The sequence below is a fragment of the Lepidochelys olivacea genome, assembly GCF_965140295.1.
Source record: "Lepidochelys olivacea isolate rLepOli2 genome assembly, chromosome: 5".
Taxonomy (NCBI): Eukaryota; Metazoa; Chordata; order Testudines; family Cheloniidae; genus Lepidochelys; species Lepidochelys olivacea.
In genome coordinates, this window is record NC_140415.1 from 104,023,942 (window position 1) to 104,041,190 (window position 17,249).

At 46.9% G+C, this 17,249-nt stretch overlaps 2 protein-coding genes across 2 annotated transcripts in view; both read right to left on the reverse strand.

The window, feature by feature from the left end:
- Positions 1 to 337: 337 nt before the first annotated feature.
- On the reverse strand, positions 338 to 10,937 carry LOC311520390 (relaxin-3-like). Its single transcript, XM_084627790.1, has 2 exons — positions 10,643 to 10,937; positions 338 to 925 (listed from the first exon to the last, which is right to left on the reverse strand). The coding sequence occupies exons 1-2, from the start codon at positions 10,872 to 10,874 to the stop codon at positions 561 to 563; spliced, it is 597 nt and encodes a 198-aa protein (XP_084483916.1). The 5' UTR covers positions 10,875 to 10,937; the 3' UTR covers positions 338 to 560.
- A 4,599-nt stretch (positions 10,938 to 15,536) lies between these two features.
- PLGRKT (plasminogen receptor with a C-terminal lysine) overlaps positions 15,537 to 17,249 on the reverse strand; it is a 51,670-nt gene continuing 49,957 nt past the window's right edge. Inside the window, exon 5 of the mRNA XM_084629102.1 lies at positions 15,537 to 15,769. Coding sequence (XP_084485228.1) covers positions 15,648 to 15,769 — 122 coding nt within the window. The 3' untranslated portion in view covers positions 15,537 to 15,647. The remainder of the gene's footprint in view (positions 15,770 to 17,249) is intronic.

The window sequence follows — 17,249 nt, forward strand, 5'->3', positions numbered from 1 at the left end:
CAAACGGGGGGTCAGGACTGCTCAAGGTGTCGCAAGGTTATTACATGGGGGCTTACAAGCTGTCAGCCTCCGCCTGAAACCCTGCTTTGCCTCCTGCCTTTATAATGGTGTTAAATATATGTAAAAGTGTTTTTAATTTATAAGAGGGGTTTGCACTCAGAGGCTTGCTGTGTGAAAGGGGTCGCCACTACAAAAGTTTGAGAACCACTGATTTATATAGTGTGACATACTTTAATTACCATTGAGGTTTCTCCCTGAAGTGTTACAAAGAGGTGGTGTGAAAGTCTTACTATAATTTTAAAGACAAAGCCTTAAAACACAGAAAATAAAGGTTTACTAACAGAGTTAGAGCAAAGGTTACTGCAGCAAAACAAAATTACTAATTATCATAAGTTTGTGAGTTTTTAGAGAAAAAACAGTAACATATACAGCTGCTTGCAGACAAAATTGCCATGTTGTTGAGACTGTTTCCCTCCTTACATGCAGTACTTGATCAAGCATCACTGCAACTAACATTGAGTTCATATGTCTAAAATAAATACAGAAACACAATTTTAATCTCAGCATAGTGTACTGATATCAGCTTTGGTACATCCCCATTTGCAGCACACGCCTGCCACCCCCATTGACAAGTCTCGTTTTCTTCTGGGATATTTGGCCCAAGGAGAGCTATTTGACACCATGGGATTGGCAATCCCTGCTCCACCTCTGTTCTTCCAGGCAGCATCCTCAACCTGGCGAACATATTCACTGAAGTCATCTGACATGGGTACATACTCATTATAATCAAACAAACTAAACAAATCCTTCAATGTCAGCTGTCCAAGTGGTATGCTGGCTCTCTGCAGCTGCTCCAATCCAGGAGCTAAGACTGACTGTAATTTCAAGTTCTCTAGTTCTTTGTTACTAGTGGCTTGAGCAGAATCTGTTAAAATAAAAATAAAGATTTTTTTTTTTTAATTCCAAAGTTATTAGGTGTAATTATAGTGTTCCTAAGGGCGGAAGGTCATAGTTAGAAGTTACATCACAATCATTCAGCTAATAATAATTATTTAAGGAATCATTATGATAGGCTGCGAGTTTATCACGGAGGTCACGGATTCCATGACCTGCGTGACTTCTGCAGTGGGCCAGTGCGGCTGGCTACGGGGCTGCCCAAGCAGCTCAGGCAGCCCCTGGGTCAGTTGCACCAACTGCTGCTAGGGCAGTCTGGGGCCACTGCCACCGCCCTCCCCTGACAGCAGCAGGAGGAGTTTGGGTGTGGGAGGGGGTGAGGGCTCTGGGTGGCAGGCTCCCCAGAAGCAGCAACATGTCCCTCCCTCAGCTCCTGCCTCCACCCACAGGCACTGACCCCACAGCTCCCACTGGTGGCGGTTCCCGGCCAATGGGAGCTGCGGAGCTGGCAGCGTGAGAGCTAGGAGCTTATGAAGGGATGTCACCGCTTCAGAGAAGCTGGATAGAGAGCTTGCCAGCCGCACCAACCCCACCTCCCTCCAGCACCTGCGGCACCCCCTCCCCACACACCCGCGGCACTCCCAAGATTTAGTCAGGGGTATAGTACAAATCATGGACAGGTCACGGGCCGTGAATTTTTGTTTAGTGCCTGTGATCTATCCATGACTTTTACTAAAAATACCCGTATCTCAAACGTAGCCTTAATCATTATCTAAACACTCAGTTGACAAGAATAGCACTCCCACTACCTTGGCTGACAGGGTTGTTTTATTTAACTATTGTTTTAAATAGCCTACTTTTGTAATAAACATGCTTTTAGCATAACTACAACAGTGTGGCTGCTGTAAGCGATACACTTGACAAGGCATCCTTTTTCCACAAGGGCTCCATGCAGTTACATGCAGTCTTAGGTGGGAAGTCACCACTTGTGTGCTATTCATTTATAAAGAGTAATTAAGCAGCTATGAGATACAGGCAATTTCCTCAGACAGCAGTTCTCAAACTTTACCAACCAAAGGACCCCCATTTTGATTTAAAAATTTTCATGGACCTCCAAACCCATCACTCAGCCTCAAGCCCCGCCCCCACATCACCCCTTCCCAAGGCCCCACCCCTCCCCCACCTCTTCCCACCCCCACTCCACCCCTGCCTCTTCTCTTCCATGCCTCTTTCCACCCCATCCCCATTCCTCCCTCTCCCTCCCAGTGCCTCCTGCACACCACTGAACAGCTGTTCCCTGGCATACAGGAGGCACTGGGAGGGAGGAGGAGTTGATCAGCTGGACCGGTGGCCCTGGACGTGATTCTGCCTCCTCCCAAGTGCACCCTATCCCCACTCCTCCTCCTCCATCCCAGCACCTCCTACACACCACTGAACAGCTGTTCCTCGGTGTGCACGAGGCACTGGGAGGGAGTGGGGAGGAGTTGAGTTGATCAGTGGGACCTACGGACCCCCTGGAGAACCCTCATGGACCCCCAGTTTGAGAAAAGCTGTCCTAGGGATTGACTGGCTGATAGAAGGTGATGGTCCACAGCTGTGCTCTTAAGCCTATGCCTGGATCATCTATTGCAGCAAAGTGTGTGTTGGGTAGTTAATTGGACTGTCTTGAACTTGCAAAGCAAGTACAGTACTTTGTATCCCCACACAAGCACTGAGTTGTGGTTACAAGAATTTGTTGTACTGGAGTTTTTTGTAACATCTAGGAAGAGGGCTTTAACAATGGTCCAACTGATCAAGTGCCCTCTGCAACACACTTATGCCCCACAGTAGTAGGTATTCTTCAGTCTTGAGAGGACCATGGGTATCTACCCCTGAGAGGTAAAGAACTTACTCAGCTGGTTTTATGGCAGCTGAGGATGTGGCTGAAGAGACCCACTTGAGACACACAATCTCTGCCCACATCTGTCACATTTAAAAGTGATGTTTCAACTTTTTGGGCTCTGCCTTCTGAAAGCTCTTTTCTCCTTTGCTAAGCTGGATGGCTTCCTCTCGTAACTCCGGACACCTTTGTTAAGCTCGTTTCCAAAGGCTGTGGTTTTGAGTGTGATCTTCCCATTTGTCCACATCCATGTCCATTTCTTTGAGGTCTCACTTGCACACATCCTTGAAACACAATTTTTGGGTATCCTTTGGGTCTTTTTCCAGATGCCAGTTCGCCGTAGAGGATGTCTTTTGGGTTGCACCCATCATTAATTAGGCACACATGCCAAAGCCAGCGGAGGCATCTCTGAGAAGTGTTTGCATGCTGGGTATGCTGGAGCACCTCAGTGTTGGTGACTATCCCTCAAGGAAATGCCCAAGATTTGACTAAGGCAACGTATCTGAAAGCTGTCAAGCTTTTTTTCCTGATGAGAGTATAAGGTCCCTGTCTCACTCCCATACCAAAGTGTGCTGATAACCCATGCATGATACACACAGATCTTTGTGTTCTATCCGTTTGTTGTTTTGCCATACCCTCTTGCTCATTGTTGGTCTTGCTAGACATTGTTGTGGCAACTTTTCCAATGCAGTTTATAGTTGTTGATCTTGATGGAGGGTGCTTCCTCAACCCCATAATGGAACATTGTTTGTCTTTTTTAGGCTAATGGTAAGCCCAAAGTCTTGGCAGGCTTTGGAAAAACTGTCCATAAGGTTTTGGAGATGAGCTTCTGTGTGGGTTGTCACTGCTGCATCATCAGCAAAGAGGTGGTGTTGGATAAGGGCCTCCTGAGCCTTGGTTTTAGATCTGAGTTTTGGAAGATTGAACAGCTTGCTGTCAGCTCTTGTGTGCAAGTAGATTCCCTCAGTTGTGGAGAAGAATCCACAAGCATCATATTTGTGTTTGTCCTCCAAATCCATTCCATTCCAAACTCATTTAGTTACTCAACACTCCCTAACTGCACTAAGCAACATGTCAGGTGCTTTAGGAGACACAGAACATACTGGTACAACTGTGATTGTAAAGTGTGATGAGTATAAATGTGTCAAAATGGCTCTAACAAACAATGTTGCTATGTAGAAGTGCTACCCTAGAGGTTTGCAAGCTGCCTATAATGTGGACCATCTCTTCAATTCTTATTGACTACCTCCTCCTATTCTTGACTGCATGAACCACTATCCCCTATTTGCAGACACTACCAGTTGCTTACATAGGGGGTAATGTTAGGAAAGTATTTATATATTTTCAGCTAATGCTTTGGCTCTTTGTTTAATCTCTCCCTCCAATCTGCTCTGTTTCTCTCAACTGGAAAGAAGGAACACTAGCAGCTTAGTTACACACCAACTCTGTGCAGGCCACAATTTGGGAACTTCTGTGGGTGGCTAGAAGGACAAAGCAAGACAACCACTTGTTTCATGCAATCTATCAAAGAAAAGCTTTCCTCATGTATGTGTAAGCGCAGCCAGTGTGGGGATATCACAAGCACCACCAACCTGGACTGTAAAGCCATTCCATGTGAAATCCCTGTTTTCCCTTCCTTTTATTGTAGGCAAAATCCTTTTGTATTAGTTTTTCTAACTACTCTTGGGGCCCCAAATAACCTTTTTTCTTTACAATTGCAGCAAAATCAATTCAGACATTGAACTAGGAGCATGGCAGAAAAGTGTCCTTTGGGGGGAAAAAAATAGTCAAGATGCTGCTTTGCTTCAAATGAACAATTTATTTTTAAACTTCATCACGTCTTGAAGTTAGTCCTCTGACGACAAGTCATTTCAACAAAATGTATTATTTTATTTCAACTTGTGAGTATACCCAACCAGAACTGAGTGATATGCAAAAAATGACATGTACTGGCTAAGATTGTCACCTCTGCTTCAGCCTTTTTCCCTAGGGTAAACGGGGTAGAGTGGTATTATGGAGCCCTAAAAGCCCAGTATCCCCTCAGAGGATTTCCCCAGCACAGGGACTGCATAAGACAGACATAAGTACCCCTTCCAAAGCCCTAGTGTAGAAGGCATGTCTGGGTTCTTCTAGGCAGTGCTGCAGCGAAGGGAGGCTGCCATAACTTAAACAAGCCTCTACAGCTAAGTAATATCAGAGCTGCTCCAGCCCCTGGAGCATCCCCAGAAGCAGCAGAGTACAAAACCAGCATAGTCACCTCAGCCTGCCCCCCCCACACACACACACACTTCTCTAGGCTGAGGGTTCTGTACTATACCTCTTAGAGGTGCAAAATAGAACCGTAGCCCCCGTACTTAGCACACTACTTGGGGAAGCACTATACCTATAGTTTCTGGTTGACTATTATGTCCTTCCAAGCAATTGATAATGGGCTGTTTTAGGACTATTCTTCCTCAGAGGTTTTGGGAACCATGTAGAGTTTGTTAGCTTTTAAGAGTTGATCAAGACAAAAGGTCCTATGGCTGCCATGAAATTGAATGAATCATAGAATATCAGGGTTGGAAGGGACCTCAGGAGGTCATCTAGTCCAACCCCCTGTTCAAAGCAGGACCTATCCCCAACTAAATCATCCCAGACAGGGCTTTGCTGCGAACTAAATGACTTAAAGTCTATATGACCACTGAAGGATTAATGCTGTGAGTCCATAAGCCCCTGCATTCATGATGCAGTCTGTTTATCGAGATCAGTTCCATCTCGATCCCATTCAGAGACACCAATACTAGATATGGGGTGGGCAAACTGCAGTCCGCAGGCCAAATCCAGCCCCACAGGGCTTTGGATCCGGCCTGCGGGATTGCCCCCTGTGGCGCTTCACGCCCTGCGCCGCTCTCAGAAGCGGCCAGCATCATGTCCCTGGGTTGCCCTGGCCTCCAGGCACTGCCCCCTGCAGCTCCCGTTGGCCGGAAATAGGGAACCGTGGCCAATAGGAGCTTTGGGGAAGGTACCTGGAGGCATGGCAAGGGCAGTGCTCGGAGCCCTGTGCCGCCTCCTCCCCCAGGGGCCGGGCAGGGACGTGGTTCCGGCTGCTTCCTGGAGCGGCACGGTGTGGGGCCAGGGCAGGCAGGCAGGGAACCTGCCCTGGCCCTGGTGCGCGCCGCTGCCACCCCAGGTAAGTGGCACTGGGCTGGAGCCCAAACTCCTCCTGCACCCCACCCCCCAACTCCCTGCTGCACCCCAACTCCCTGCCCTGAGCTCCCTCCTGCACCCGTGCCCTGAGCCCCTTCCCTGAGCCTCCTCATGCACTCCACACCCCTTCTCTTCCCCAATCCTGAGCCTGTTCCCCCACCCCGGCCCTGCACACAATTTCCCCACCCAAATGTGGCCCTCGGCCCAAAAAGTTTGCCCACCCCTGTATTAGATGATAGTGCAACCATGCAAGTTTGGAGTGAGAATGCATATTTTTGAGGCAAACCCTTGTTATTTACCTAAATTTTTATCTTACAGAAGCTAGTGTGGCATGAATGCTCATGACTTGCTGTTGAAAGCATGGTTGTGCCTCTAGCTAAGAGAGAGGTCAAAGCAGGAGACTATGAGGAAAAATAAAACAGTTATCGGTTTAAGGTTCCTAGAAGGCCCTAGTACATGTACTGCTGTCACTTTTTTTTAAAAAGTACCTTTTCCTTTGATTTGATCGGTTTCTGATGGATTATATTTCAGAACACAAGGATAAATCAAATTATCTAATTTTCCTGAGCCATTCAACTATTACAAGAGTACATGTCCATTTCTACCCTGCTGCTCAGATAAATAGGAAAAATATACTGAGTACCTCAAATACAGCAGAATAAATTAGGTGCTGACTATCAAGAAGGAACTTTCTGATGCTTGAGGATTGCACTGACTGCACTAGTCGGTACAACTTTCTTACAAGGACACTGCTCTTGTCATACTTGCAAGCACACATTTGCAGAGCTGCTCTTTCACCCCAGTTTATTAGAAATTTCAGTGTTTTGTTTAAGCACTTGTTTTACTGATGCTGGGTATAGTTCAGAGTATGTAGATGTCTTCAACAGATTTTTACAGTAACAGGCTTAATTGCCAGTGTAAATAAAATATCCTTTAAGTTGAATTACTCCAAAGGAAATCTTTTCAAGCTACAATTTTATTCAATCAGTATTTAAGATTAATCCCTTTTATGTGACGATTTTATTTAAAAATATCTTTCAGAATAAGTTAACCCAATAAATAGAAGATCAAGTCTAGCCTCCTCCATCCATTTAAATACCTGTATATAATCTAGTGTATACAGTGATGGGGACCTTAGTAGTGTTGCAGAACATCTTTTTAACTTTGTGCTGTGAATATTATTGATCTTTCTATTTTGTATTATATATTTTGTTTTGGCAAAATTTCTTTATCAAAATAAATCCTTGATCTTGTAAGTGCTTGTCTACACAAATATTTAGTTTGTGGCAAGCTACGATGTGAAGCTTCCCCATACTAGCCTGCTACAAACTAAGTGTTTATGTGGACCCTGCTGACTCTTTTAAATATCAGCAGGGTCCACATGGACAGTTAGTCCATGGCAGATTCACACCCCAGCTTGCTGCGAACTAAATGTTCATGAAGACCAGCTCTAAGTAACCAAATAATATAGCATTCAAATTTGAGGAAGATATCATACATAGAATGGAAAAGATTAAATAACTATACAGGGACCAAAGAGTTCCCCAAAAGGACTTAAGCACCTAGCTCCAAAATTTAGGCACCACTGAGATCCTCACAATGCCTGCTCAGCTGTCACCAATTCTGGAAGTTACTGTAAAAGTTCCCATGATTTCTGCCTCTGGATAGGTGCCCATCTCAATCTCATGCTTAAATCCCAGTGGCGTCCTTTGACTAGCTCACCTGCAGGGCCCAATCAGGTAAGTGTTCTCAAAGCACACCTAGCTCTACATACACAGGGGGAAGATCAGGGGCAAGTGATGTAGACATCCCTGATGCTTTAGTCCAGGGGTGAGGGCACTCATCACATCTCAGATGAGTACCCTCACCAATGGACTATTGAGCTGTTCTTGTGAGAAACAGATTAGGTGCCTGATATCAGAACAGGGTTTCTCGTTGTGGATCTTAAGTGCATTCCTCTAGCTCAAGCTTGGGCATCTAACACCCTACTCTTCAGCTCCCTACCACCATGCTGCTTTTTGTGGATCCCATTCACAGCTATGTAACTCTTTCCATGCACTGTATACAGAGCCTAGATGCCTAACTCAGGGTCTGAGGATTCTACTCATGAGCTGTTAAGTGCCTAAAAAGTTAAGCTTGGCAATACTCAGCCTTGCAACACACAAGTCCCTTTCTGGATTTACACCCAAGTTCTCTCTCCACAAAACACAGTAACCCCTGTTGAAGTCCATCAGAGTTAATTGTATCCTGCTGAATAAGAATAAGGCCAAATATGACTTGTGCTAGAATGTGCTACTGAAAGAAGGGGTCACTTCCCATTTCTCAGCTCCACAAAGTAGTCTTCAAGTCTTGAAGACTGATACTACGAGTCTAGTCATACTAGTATTCAGGAGTTTTAACAAACAAATACAGTACAGGTTGACTAAACCAGAAGTCTTAGGAAGTGCTTTGCAGTCATTTGCTATCATTTTAACATGTCTTGAACAACAGTGCAAGTGTTTAATCTTTAAGCAAATAAATACACCTTTTATAACGGGGGTTCTCAACACATTTTTTGGTGGCCTCAGAGTGCGGCCACCAACTATTGTTGATGGCTGCTGTGACCATTTTTCCTAAAATACTTAAATAAATATGCACATATATTTTTTCCTAAAGTAAATTATGTCCAAGTCATTGTAATAGACTTATGAAAGGTTGGTTTGTTTGGTTTTTTTTTTTGGTTGGTTGGGTTTTTTTTGCAGGCTCAATAATAAAAATAATGTACAGTTGTCTCTTCTTTATTGGCCCTAAACAGCATAGAAACACAAATAAGGTGCTTTGAATGTCCTTGTTTTATTTCTTATGGTTTCTTTTGCTTTCTTGGGTTTTTTTGCTTGTTTTAAAAGACTTGCTAGCTCCTATGTGTGCTGTGAAAAGTGATACTAACAAACATACAAATATCACTTTTCACAGCAGATTTACTCAGCCCCAGCAAGCCCAGGGACAAATTAAGTGCTGGATGGGGAGAGGGGTACAGAGGCACCTGGGGCAATGGAACACTGGGGGAGACAGCAGTGATGGGGGGGGGTGCTTGGGCCTAGAGCCTGTCACCATGTAGTCAGGGAACAGAGCCTGAAGCCCTATGCCAGGGGACAGGGCCCAGTGGCTGGAGCCTGCCCCCACAGCCCTCGGGAAGGTGGGGAGCACACTGGCTGCCTGCTCCTCCAGCTTGTCTCTCTCCAGAGTGGGGCAGTGCCCAACCACTGCTGGTAGCCCCTTGATAGGGACTGCTGTTTTCTGCCCTCCCCCGGTGGCTGCATTGAAGAAACGCTGTGAGTGTAGCCATGATTTTTTTTTTTTGCCAGGGTTTTTTCCTAGGATGATGGATTAAACAAGTTTCACTAATAGAAGCATTTATTTGAACATGTCCCATCATTAGCAAAGTAGAAGTGACCCCATGTGTTTGTGGGTTTTTAGGCGATTTGGGACAGTGCTCTATTCTTGCTCTTCAGTCAATCCCTGAAGCATCAACTGTAACCCATTACCACCATATTCCAGATGGAAGAGGTGGGAGGTAGTAGAGCTTTCTCTGAAGTGGGTGCTCATAACAAGTAGGGGGTTAGATTCCAAGCAGAGATAACAGGGAGCAGGCACTTGCCCATACCACAGAGCCTGTGGCATTACAGCTGTGTTAGGCACTTGCTACAGTGACTCAAGGGGGGTGGTTGTCACTGTGGTTGGTCCACCCCGGGAGAGGCAGAAGCGAGGACAACAGAAGAATTCTGTCAGTGTATCAGTGCCTAGGCCAGGGCTAAGATGCCTTTCACTACAGCTCTGGAGGGTGTGAATTTTTCACCCCCTTGAGCAACTGAGCTAGGTCGACCTAAGTCTCAGGTGTACAGCAGCCCTTTGTTTCCCCAAGGTGTTGCTTGAAAGTCAACCAACCTTCTTGGGCAGAAAGATCACTTCTCTCTGCCCTTGCCTGTGAGTAGCAGCAACCCTTTGATCGCAGCGAAACTTACTGAGCTCTGTGCCACTTACTGCTGGCCAGAGCCTAGCAGTTAAATGGAGGAAGGTGGTCTCTCTCCCTCTGAGGTACTTTGCGGGTGTCCACTAGGGTAGCACCTGGGCACACGGGTCTGTTAATGAGTTTAGCCCAGAGCCAGAGCAGCCCTGTGCGCGAAGGGCCGCGCGTTGCAGAGCCGGCACGGCGGTACCCAGACGGTCCAGCACGAAGCCTGCGCGGGGGCAGGGACGGCCACGTCCCGGGCTCGGGGCTTAACCTTCCTCGCTCGTGGGGGGCGGTTTCGCGCTGCTCCCCGGGCCAAGGGGCGCACCAGGCTACCCAAGACCGAGGGGGCAGAGGCAGGGAAGTTGGACGCGTCCCCCTCCTCGCGCGTAGCCGGGCAGAGGCTAGGGCGCCGAAGTAGTTGCTCGCCCTCAAGCGACTGGAAAGCCGAGGCTGCGCCTCACGCTGCCCGGCCCCGTCAGCAGCCGCCCCCTGCCCCGGCCGTGCGCTGGACACCTCGCCACCCCGCGACGGGTGACAGCCCGGCCCGCCCGCCTCACCGCGAGCCGGGCTCCCGGGGGGCAGGTCCCAGCCCGGTGCCCCGCGCGTGCCGGCCCCTGCGTTTGCAGCCTGCGGTGCGGGGGGGACCGGGGGGGGGGGCACGCCGCCCGCTCCCCGCGCTCCCGGTCACTCACCAGCGCCAGGCAGCGGCTCCCCCGCCTGCAGGGCCAATCTCTTCCAGCGGGACCCGCCGCAGGTGAAGATCACGGCGCGGATGAACTCCCGGCCGCACAGCTTCACCCCGTACTCGCCGCCCCGGGGCGCCGCGGCTGCCGCATCCCGGGCGCTCTGCGCGCCCAGCTCCGCCGGCAGCCCGGCTAAGAGCAGCCCCGCGCACAGCGCCCGCAGCCTCAGCGTCAGCCCCATCCCGGCGCGCGGCCCGGACCCGCCCTGGCACCCGCCCGCGAGACGGTCACACCCGGCGCGCGTGCTGCTCGGCCCTCGCGCCAGCGGCCCGCCGCGTGCTGCAGGCCCGGCGCTCGCTGACGCCCGCCTTATATACCCTGCCGAGCGCCGCAGGCGCGGAGTCACCCACGAGCGCAGCCCAGCCCCGGGGGGCACGGCTCGGCTAGCCACCGCCTCCCTCTGCCTGGCCTCACTGAGTTATTGGCTTGAGCTGCGTGCCCGTCTCTCCCCTAATAACCTCCACTCCACCCCTTTGCAAACCTGCCCTACAGGAGCAGCGCTGGCAAGAGCCGCTGTCCCTCCAGACCCTGGCACAGCTACGTCCTTTGGGATGCGTGTAGCCGGGGGCATCCTGCTGCCCCCCTCACCCCTGGGGCCAGCGCTGCCGCTGGCCCGTGTTGCATCGTCCAGCACTGATTGATTCCCCTCATCGCCCCCACCCTCCTCCGCTCCTCCACCTCAGCCACCCTGCTGTGGCTGTAAAACTACCCCCTCCTCTTCTGAGTGGGATTGAATACAGTGCACACAGGCAGCAAGGGAATGAAAGTATCACACTGGTAAAGGTAATGGGGTAGAGCAATAAAGAGCACATGGTCCTGAGGTGACAGTAACTTGACACTGATAAAAGAAAAGGAGTACGTGTAGCACCTTAGAGACTAACCAATTTATTTGAGCATAAGCTTTCGTGAGCTTATGCTCAAATAAATGTGTTAGTCTCTAAGGTGCCACTAATACTCCTTTTCTTTTTGCGAATGCAGACTAACACGGCTGTTACTCTGAAACTTGACATTGATAAATACCTACTACTAGTGATGTTACAACAATACCCTCTTTCTGCTCAGCATGTTCCTTTCAGTCACGTTTCCCTATAGTTACTTTTGCATCATCCACAACCACCACTGAATGCAGGCATTTTATCTTGAATAGTGCATTGTAAAGAAGCATTGCTATATATATCGTGTAACTTTAAATCAACTTTTGTAGAACAACCATAACCAACACTCTTTAAACCATTTGCCATTAATTTCATTCTAACTGGAGGCAAAGTCACAGAAACTGTTAATCACAGGCAGGAAAGCTGTTCAGAACAAATCTAGCCACAAGCAAAGTAGCTAAGATAGTTGTGCTGCAAGTTAACAAATTAGAGTAATATATTTTTGTGTTCAAATATTTGCAGTAGAATGATGTAGGCAATAGCAAAGAAGCAAAATTATGTTTATTCATGAGAAATGTAAGCTACTGGTATAATTGTTACTAGTATAGTCAGTTTGTTGTTCCAGTATGAGTAATTCTTTTTAGAAGTTATTCTCAGGCTTAAAGTTTAAGGGAAAAAAACCCTCATGTGTACTTCATGTTGGACTGCACTCCACCAAGAAAACAAGAACAATCACTGCTGCACTTCATACCTTTTCTAGATCTGTGGATGTAGCTGTAACCATTTCCTTTCAATTGCTTATCAACCTTTATTTACATTTTTAGGGCTGAAGACAGGGTAGGTGGTGGAAAGTAACTGTGTAGCTCCCTCTTTAAGAAAGGAGCTCCGTTTATAAATGCAACTTTATTGAGACTAATCTTGGCATATAGTTTAGATATTTTTTAAAAAATACTTGGTCCCAGAAGTGTCCAGCTGCCACAAATTAATGTTGTCCGTTTTTATTATTTTTAGCTGGTGTTTTTGGTGGAAGTATGTGTGCAAAAAACATTTGCTATAATATTAGTGTGCTTTCTGTAATACAATACACTATTGTGTATTGGCTCCTGGCACTTGTAACCATTAAACAGGTGTGCTTTTTCCCAGTAGCATGTCCTTGATAAGAGATCAGAAAGTATCAGGTAAGGTGAATATGTCCTTATAATTTATTTGCACAAACTCCAACACCTAAAAGGTTTGTTAAACTGCTTAAGAGAAATATCAATCCACACCAATCTTTAAAAATTAGGAAACTTCCAGTTTAGATCCTTCTTTAACTGCTATCACATTTATCATTTTCAATCACAGACTGCACCCCAAAATGTACAGAGCAGCAGCCAATCATAATACAAAACCTCAGTTCTTTCTGACCTCAGCAACATCAATATGTCTGTTAGACGTCTGTTCATTGGGGAATTACATTATATTTTCCCCACAGGAAAGTATGTCAGAGGTAATAGGAAGAAGGGGGAAAAGTGATATGGTGTGGATTTGACAAAGTAAAAATGTTCAGTAACCAGTGAAATATGGTAGTGAGATAAGAAGATAAAATTAACATGATGCCATTAGACAACAAGCCATAGCATGGGTAACAGTTAGGAAAAAGCCCTGCTCACTTCCATTCATGTCCTGCTCTCTCTGCCTTGTAATTAATTGTAATTATAAATGCAAATGAATTGTAATCTATCTATCTATATATGGGGTTTGGGTTTTTGTTTTTTTTGCAGGCTCAATAATAAAAATAATGTACAGTTGTCTTTATTTTTATTGGGCCTTAACAGAATAGAAACACAAATAAGGTGCTTTGAACATTCTTTCCGGGGGTACATCAATTCATCAAGATATTTGCCTAGTTTTATAACAGACTACATAAAAAGCACTAGCAAAGTCAGTACAAACTAAAATTTCACGCAATGACTTATTCATACTGCTCTGTATCCTATACACTGAAATGTCAGTATAATAATTATAAAATAAATCAACTGGAATAGATATATTATAAAAATGAGAAAGTAAGCAATTTTTCAGTTATAGCGTGCTGTGACACTTCTGTATTTTTATGTCTAATTTTGTAAGGAAGTAGCTTTTAAGTGAGGTTAAATTTGGGGGTACACAAGACAAATTAGACTCCTGAAAAGGGTACAGTTGTCCAGAAAGGTTGAGAGCCATTGCACTAGATGATGTGATGATTAATATGTTCCTATTTGAATGCAATTGATTTTTTTACCATAAACAGACCAAGTTTGCAAATATGTTCTAACACTTGCACCCTGACTCATGTTGTTTTGAGGGGAAGAGATTCTGAATGGTATGAGTGAAATAGAAGTGCAATGGTGTGATGTTATCTATAAGGATTTCTAAAATTCCCAATTCCAGACACCTGCCCCTTTTGCGGCGTGAGGGAAACCCTGGCGCACGTCTATCTGGAGTGTGCTAGGCTACAGCCCCTATTCCGGCTCCTCACCAATCTTTTGTTAAGGTTTTGGTTGCACTTTTCTCCTCACCTTCTTATCTACGCAGTCCCTGTCCGTGGCCCCACTAAGTCGCGGGACCTCCTGGTCAACCTCCTCCTGGCCCTGGCTAAAGTGGCCATCTATAAAACCAGGGTGAGGAGGTTGGCCGATGGAGTCTCCTGCGACTGCGGGGCCTATTTCCAATCCTCTGTCCGTTCATGCCTCCGGGCAGAGTTCCTCTGGGCGGCGTCCACTGACTCCCTTGACGCCTTTGAGGAGCGGTGGGCGCTGTCCGGGGTTCTCTGCTCGGTGTCCCCGTCCGGTTCCCTTCGTTTGACCCTTTAACCGCACTCCCGTCCCTGTTTTTCATTAGTTGCCCCCGTAATTAGTTGGCTTCCCAGGTCCTGTGGATCCCCCCCTTAGGCTGGGGGGGGGAATCCTTTCGTAGTGGACGAGCTCCGCCCGCCCGCTTCCTGGATCCCAATAGGACCAGACTCCTGTATGCCTGGATCCCAATAGGACCAGACTCCTGTACTACCAGACTCAGAGGAAACATCTATACACGCTCGTGCTGCATACCCTTCACTTCCTCACCCTTGCGTCCTGCCCCGACACAAAGTGGAACCCCGGTGGGCCAGCCTATACTCTACCCTGGTCCCGAGACCCGCCAGGGATATCAGTTGGCGGCTCCTTCATGGGGCCGTGAGCACGGGCGTGTACTTGGCACGGTTTACCCCCGTCCCGGACACCTGCCCCTTCTGCAGCATGAGGGAGACCCTGGTGCATGTTTACTTGGAGCACGCCAGGTTGCAGCCCCTATTCCAGCTCCTCACAAATATTTTGTTATGTTTCTGGCTACATTTTTCCCCTCACCTCCTTATCTATGCACTCCCTATCTGTGGCCCCACAAAGCCTCCTGGTCAACCTCCTCCTGGCCCAGGCTAAAATGGCCATCTATAAAACCAGGGAGAGGAGGCTGGCCGATAGAGAGTCCTGTGACTGTGGGGCCTATTTCCAATCCTGCATCTGTTCACGCATCCGGGCAGAGTTCCTTTGGGCAGTGTCCACAGACTCCCTTGACGCCTTTGAGGAGCAGTGGGCGCTGTCCAGGGTTCTCTGCTCGGTGTCACCATCAGGCTCCCTTTGTTTGACCCTTTGACCGCACGCCTGTTCCTGTTATTAGCTGTCCCTCAGAATCACTTGGCTTTCAGGTCCTGTGGACCCCCTGCTTAGGTGGGGGGAGGGGGAAGGAACCCTTTAGCAGAAGCCCACCCACTTCCTGGATCCCAAATAGGACCAGAGTCCTGTACCCCAGTGCTCTGAGTCGGTCACAAAAGTTAGAATTGAAGAGTGGGAATTCATGATGTGTCATGCTAGGGAATAAACAAGAACTACTGAAATTAAAATATTTGCAGTAAATGCAGAAAATATTAAAAAGAAAAAACACTGCCTTGAAAAAACCTATTTTTAAATTAAATTCATTTTATTTTAAAAAGATTGTGTTCTCAAAACTAATAATTTGACATTTTAAGTCAGCAACATGATTACAAATAATTTTGTGTTTTGAAGTATTGAGTGGTTACAGTCTTCTTATTTTTCTATAAAGAACTTGCTCTGAGCTCTTCTGGCTTTTTCAAGGCTTTCAAAAGTGAGGGCTCCTTTTGGCATTTCTAGCAAGGTGTTCTCTGTGTCAAGTATGTTCTCTGCTTCACCTTAAAAAAAAAGAAAAAAAAAAGGATGAGATATAAATGCATCTTTGCACTTTTATAAGAACAAAAAACCAGTTTTCAGAGAAATTGCATATATTTTGTTTGAGGGCTTGAATAACTAAAGAATATTAGATATTTACTCAAATAATTATTATAACTGGGGCTGGTAGTACAACTTATTTTTAAGGTTTCCCAACACTTTTCATTATAAGACCCTGTTTTCAGTTGCTTAGAATTTTGCCAAGCATTTGGACTGAAATTCTCCATGCCAAGTGCCTGCCTTAGGCTAAATTTATTTGGAAAATTTCATTCATTTTCAAGAACAAGGCTAAGGAAAAATGCTTTTTTGCCCATGTTAAAAAATTCTGGCAACGTTTTCTTTGAGAAGCTTTAGTGCCCCCATGTTTTGGAGCAAGGACATGAAATTTAGTAGATGTACTTTGTGTCAGGGTTATGCTTTTCCCATCCCCAGGAAAATCCTCCCAAATTTGGCCAAATTATAAGCCTCTGAAAAACGGCAGTTTGCACATGCTCAGCAGAGACATGCTAGAGTTTTTCAGCTAAATTTCTTTACAATTCTGTCCATATTGAACATGCTCCAGCCCGGGACTGAGTAGGATTTCCCTGCAATTATGGCTCTGTTCCACTGTGGGCCAGGCACCAAAACAGACAACAGGGATACTGTCTCTCCTGTACTCTCAATGGACTCCCACCCCATCCCGACAGGCCAGGCTGAGTGGAGGAGTAAGCTGCTTGATCTGAATACAGAGGAGACTAGGATGAGACCTGTAGTGGGGAGTAAATTGGAAAATGGAACGAGGTGAGGGGAGGGGAGATCTAACTGCAGGCTGATGGCAGGGAGTGAAACAGGGAGCCAATACATCACTGGGGGTAGACTGGGATGAAATAAAGACCTGGTGGCGGGGGAGGAGGACTGGCTGGCAAGGAGACGGAGACAAGAAGAGGAGTGAGGGAGCAGGGATAAAAACTGGTAGCAGAAGATAGGGGGAAGAAGATTGGGAACCAACACAAGGAGTGGCAGACTGGGATAGGATGAGGAGCTACTGTGGGGGACAGACTGGCTGGGCAAGGAGAAGAGTTGGGTGGGAAACAGTCTGAACAAGGAGCTAGGGAGGGAGATGGATTGGTAGGCACTTGGGGCAGGAAAAGTGGGAAGTGGGGTTGGGGATGGAGACTGGCCAGTCAAGTAAAATGTGGATAGGGAGATAGAGGGGACTGAGCAAGGAGATAGGGACTGGAACGAAAAGAGTCCAGAGGCTGAGAACTGGACATGCTGGGCAATGAGGCTGGGATGAGAAGCCTGAGGAGTGGAGACAGGGACAGGAGCCAGAGGTGGGGAAGAGAGAGAGAGCTTTGACTAAGACAAATTGGAAGGAACAGGGCAGAAGAATCTGTTCCCATTGAGAATGCTCTTCTCCAGAACCTGGAATGGATATCAAGGTTCCAAAGTGTCTGCAATCAG

Excerpts from the sequence above, each read along its gene's own strand:
- LOC311520390 (XM_084627790.1), bottom strand. The coding sequence starts at position 10,874 with ATGGGGCTGACGCTGAGGCTGCGGGCGCTGTGCGCGGGGCTGCTCTTA. Across the intron at positions 926-10,642 it reads GGAGCCGCTGCCTGGCGCTG|ATTCTGCTCAAGCCACTAGT; the intron begins GTGAGTGACCGG and ends TTATTTTAACAG.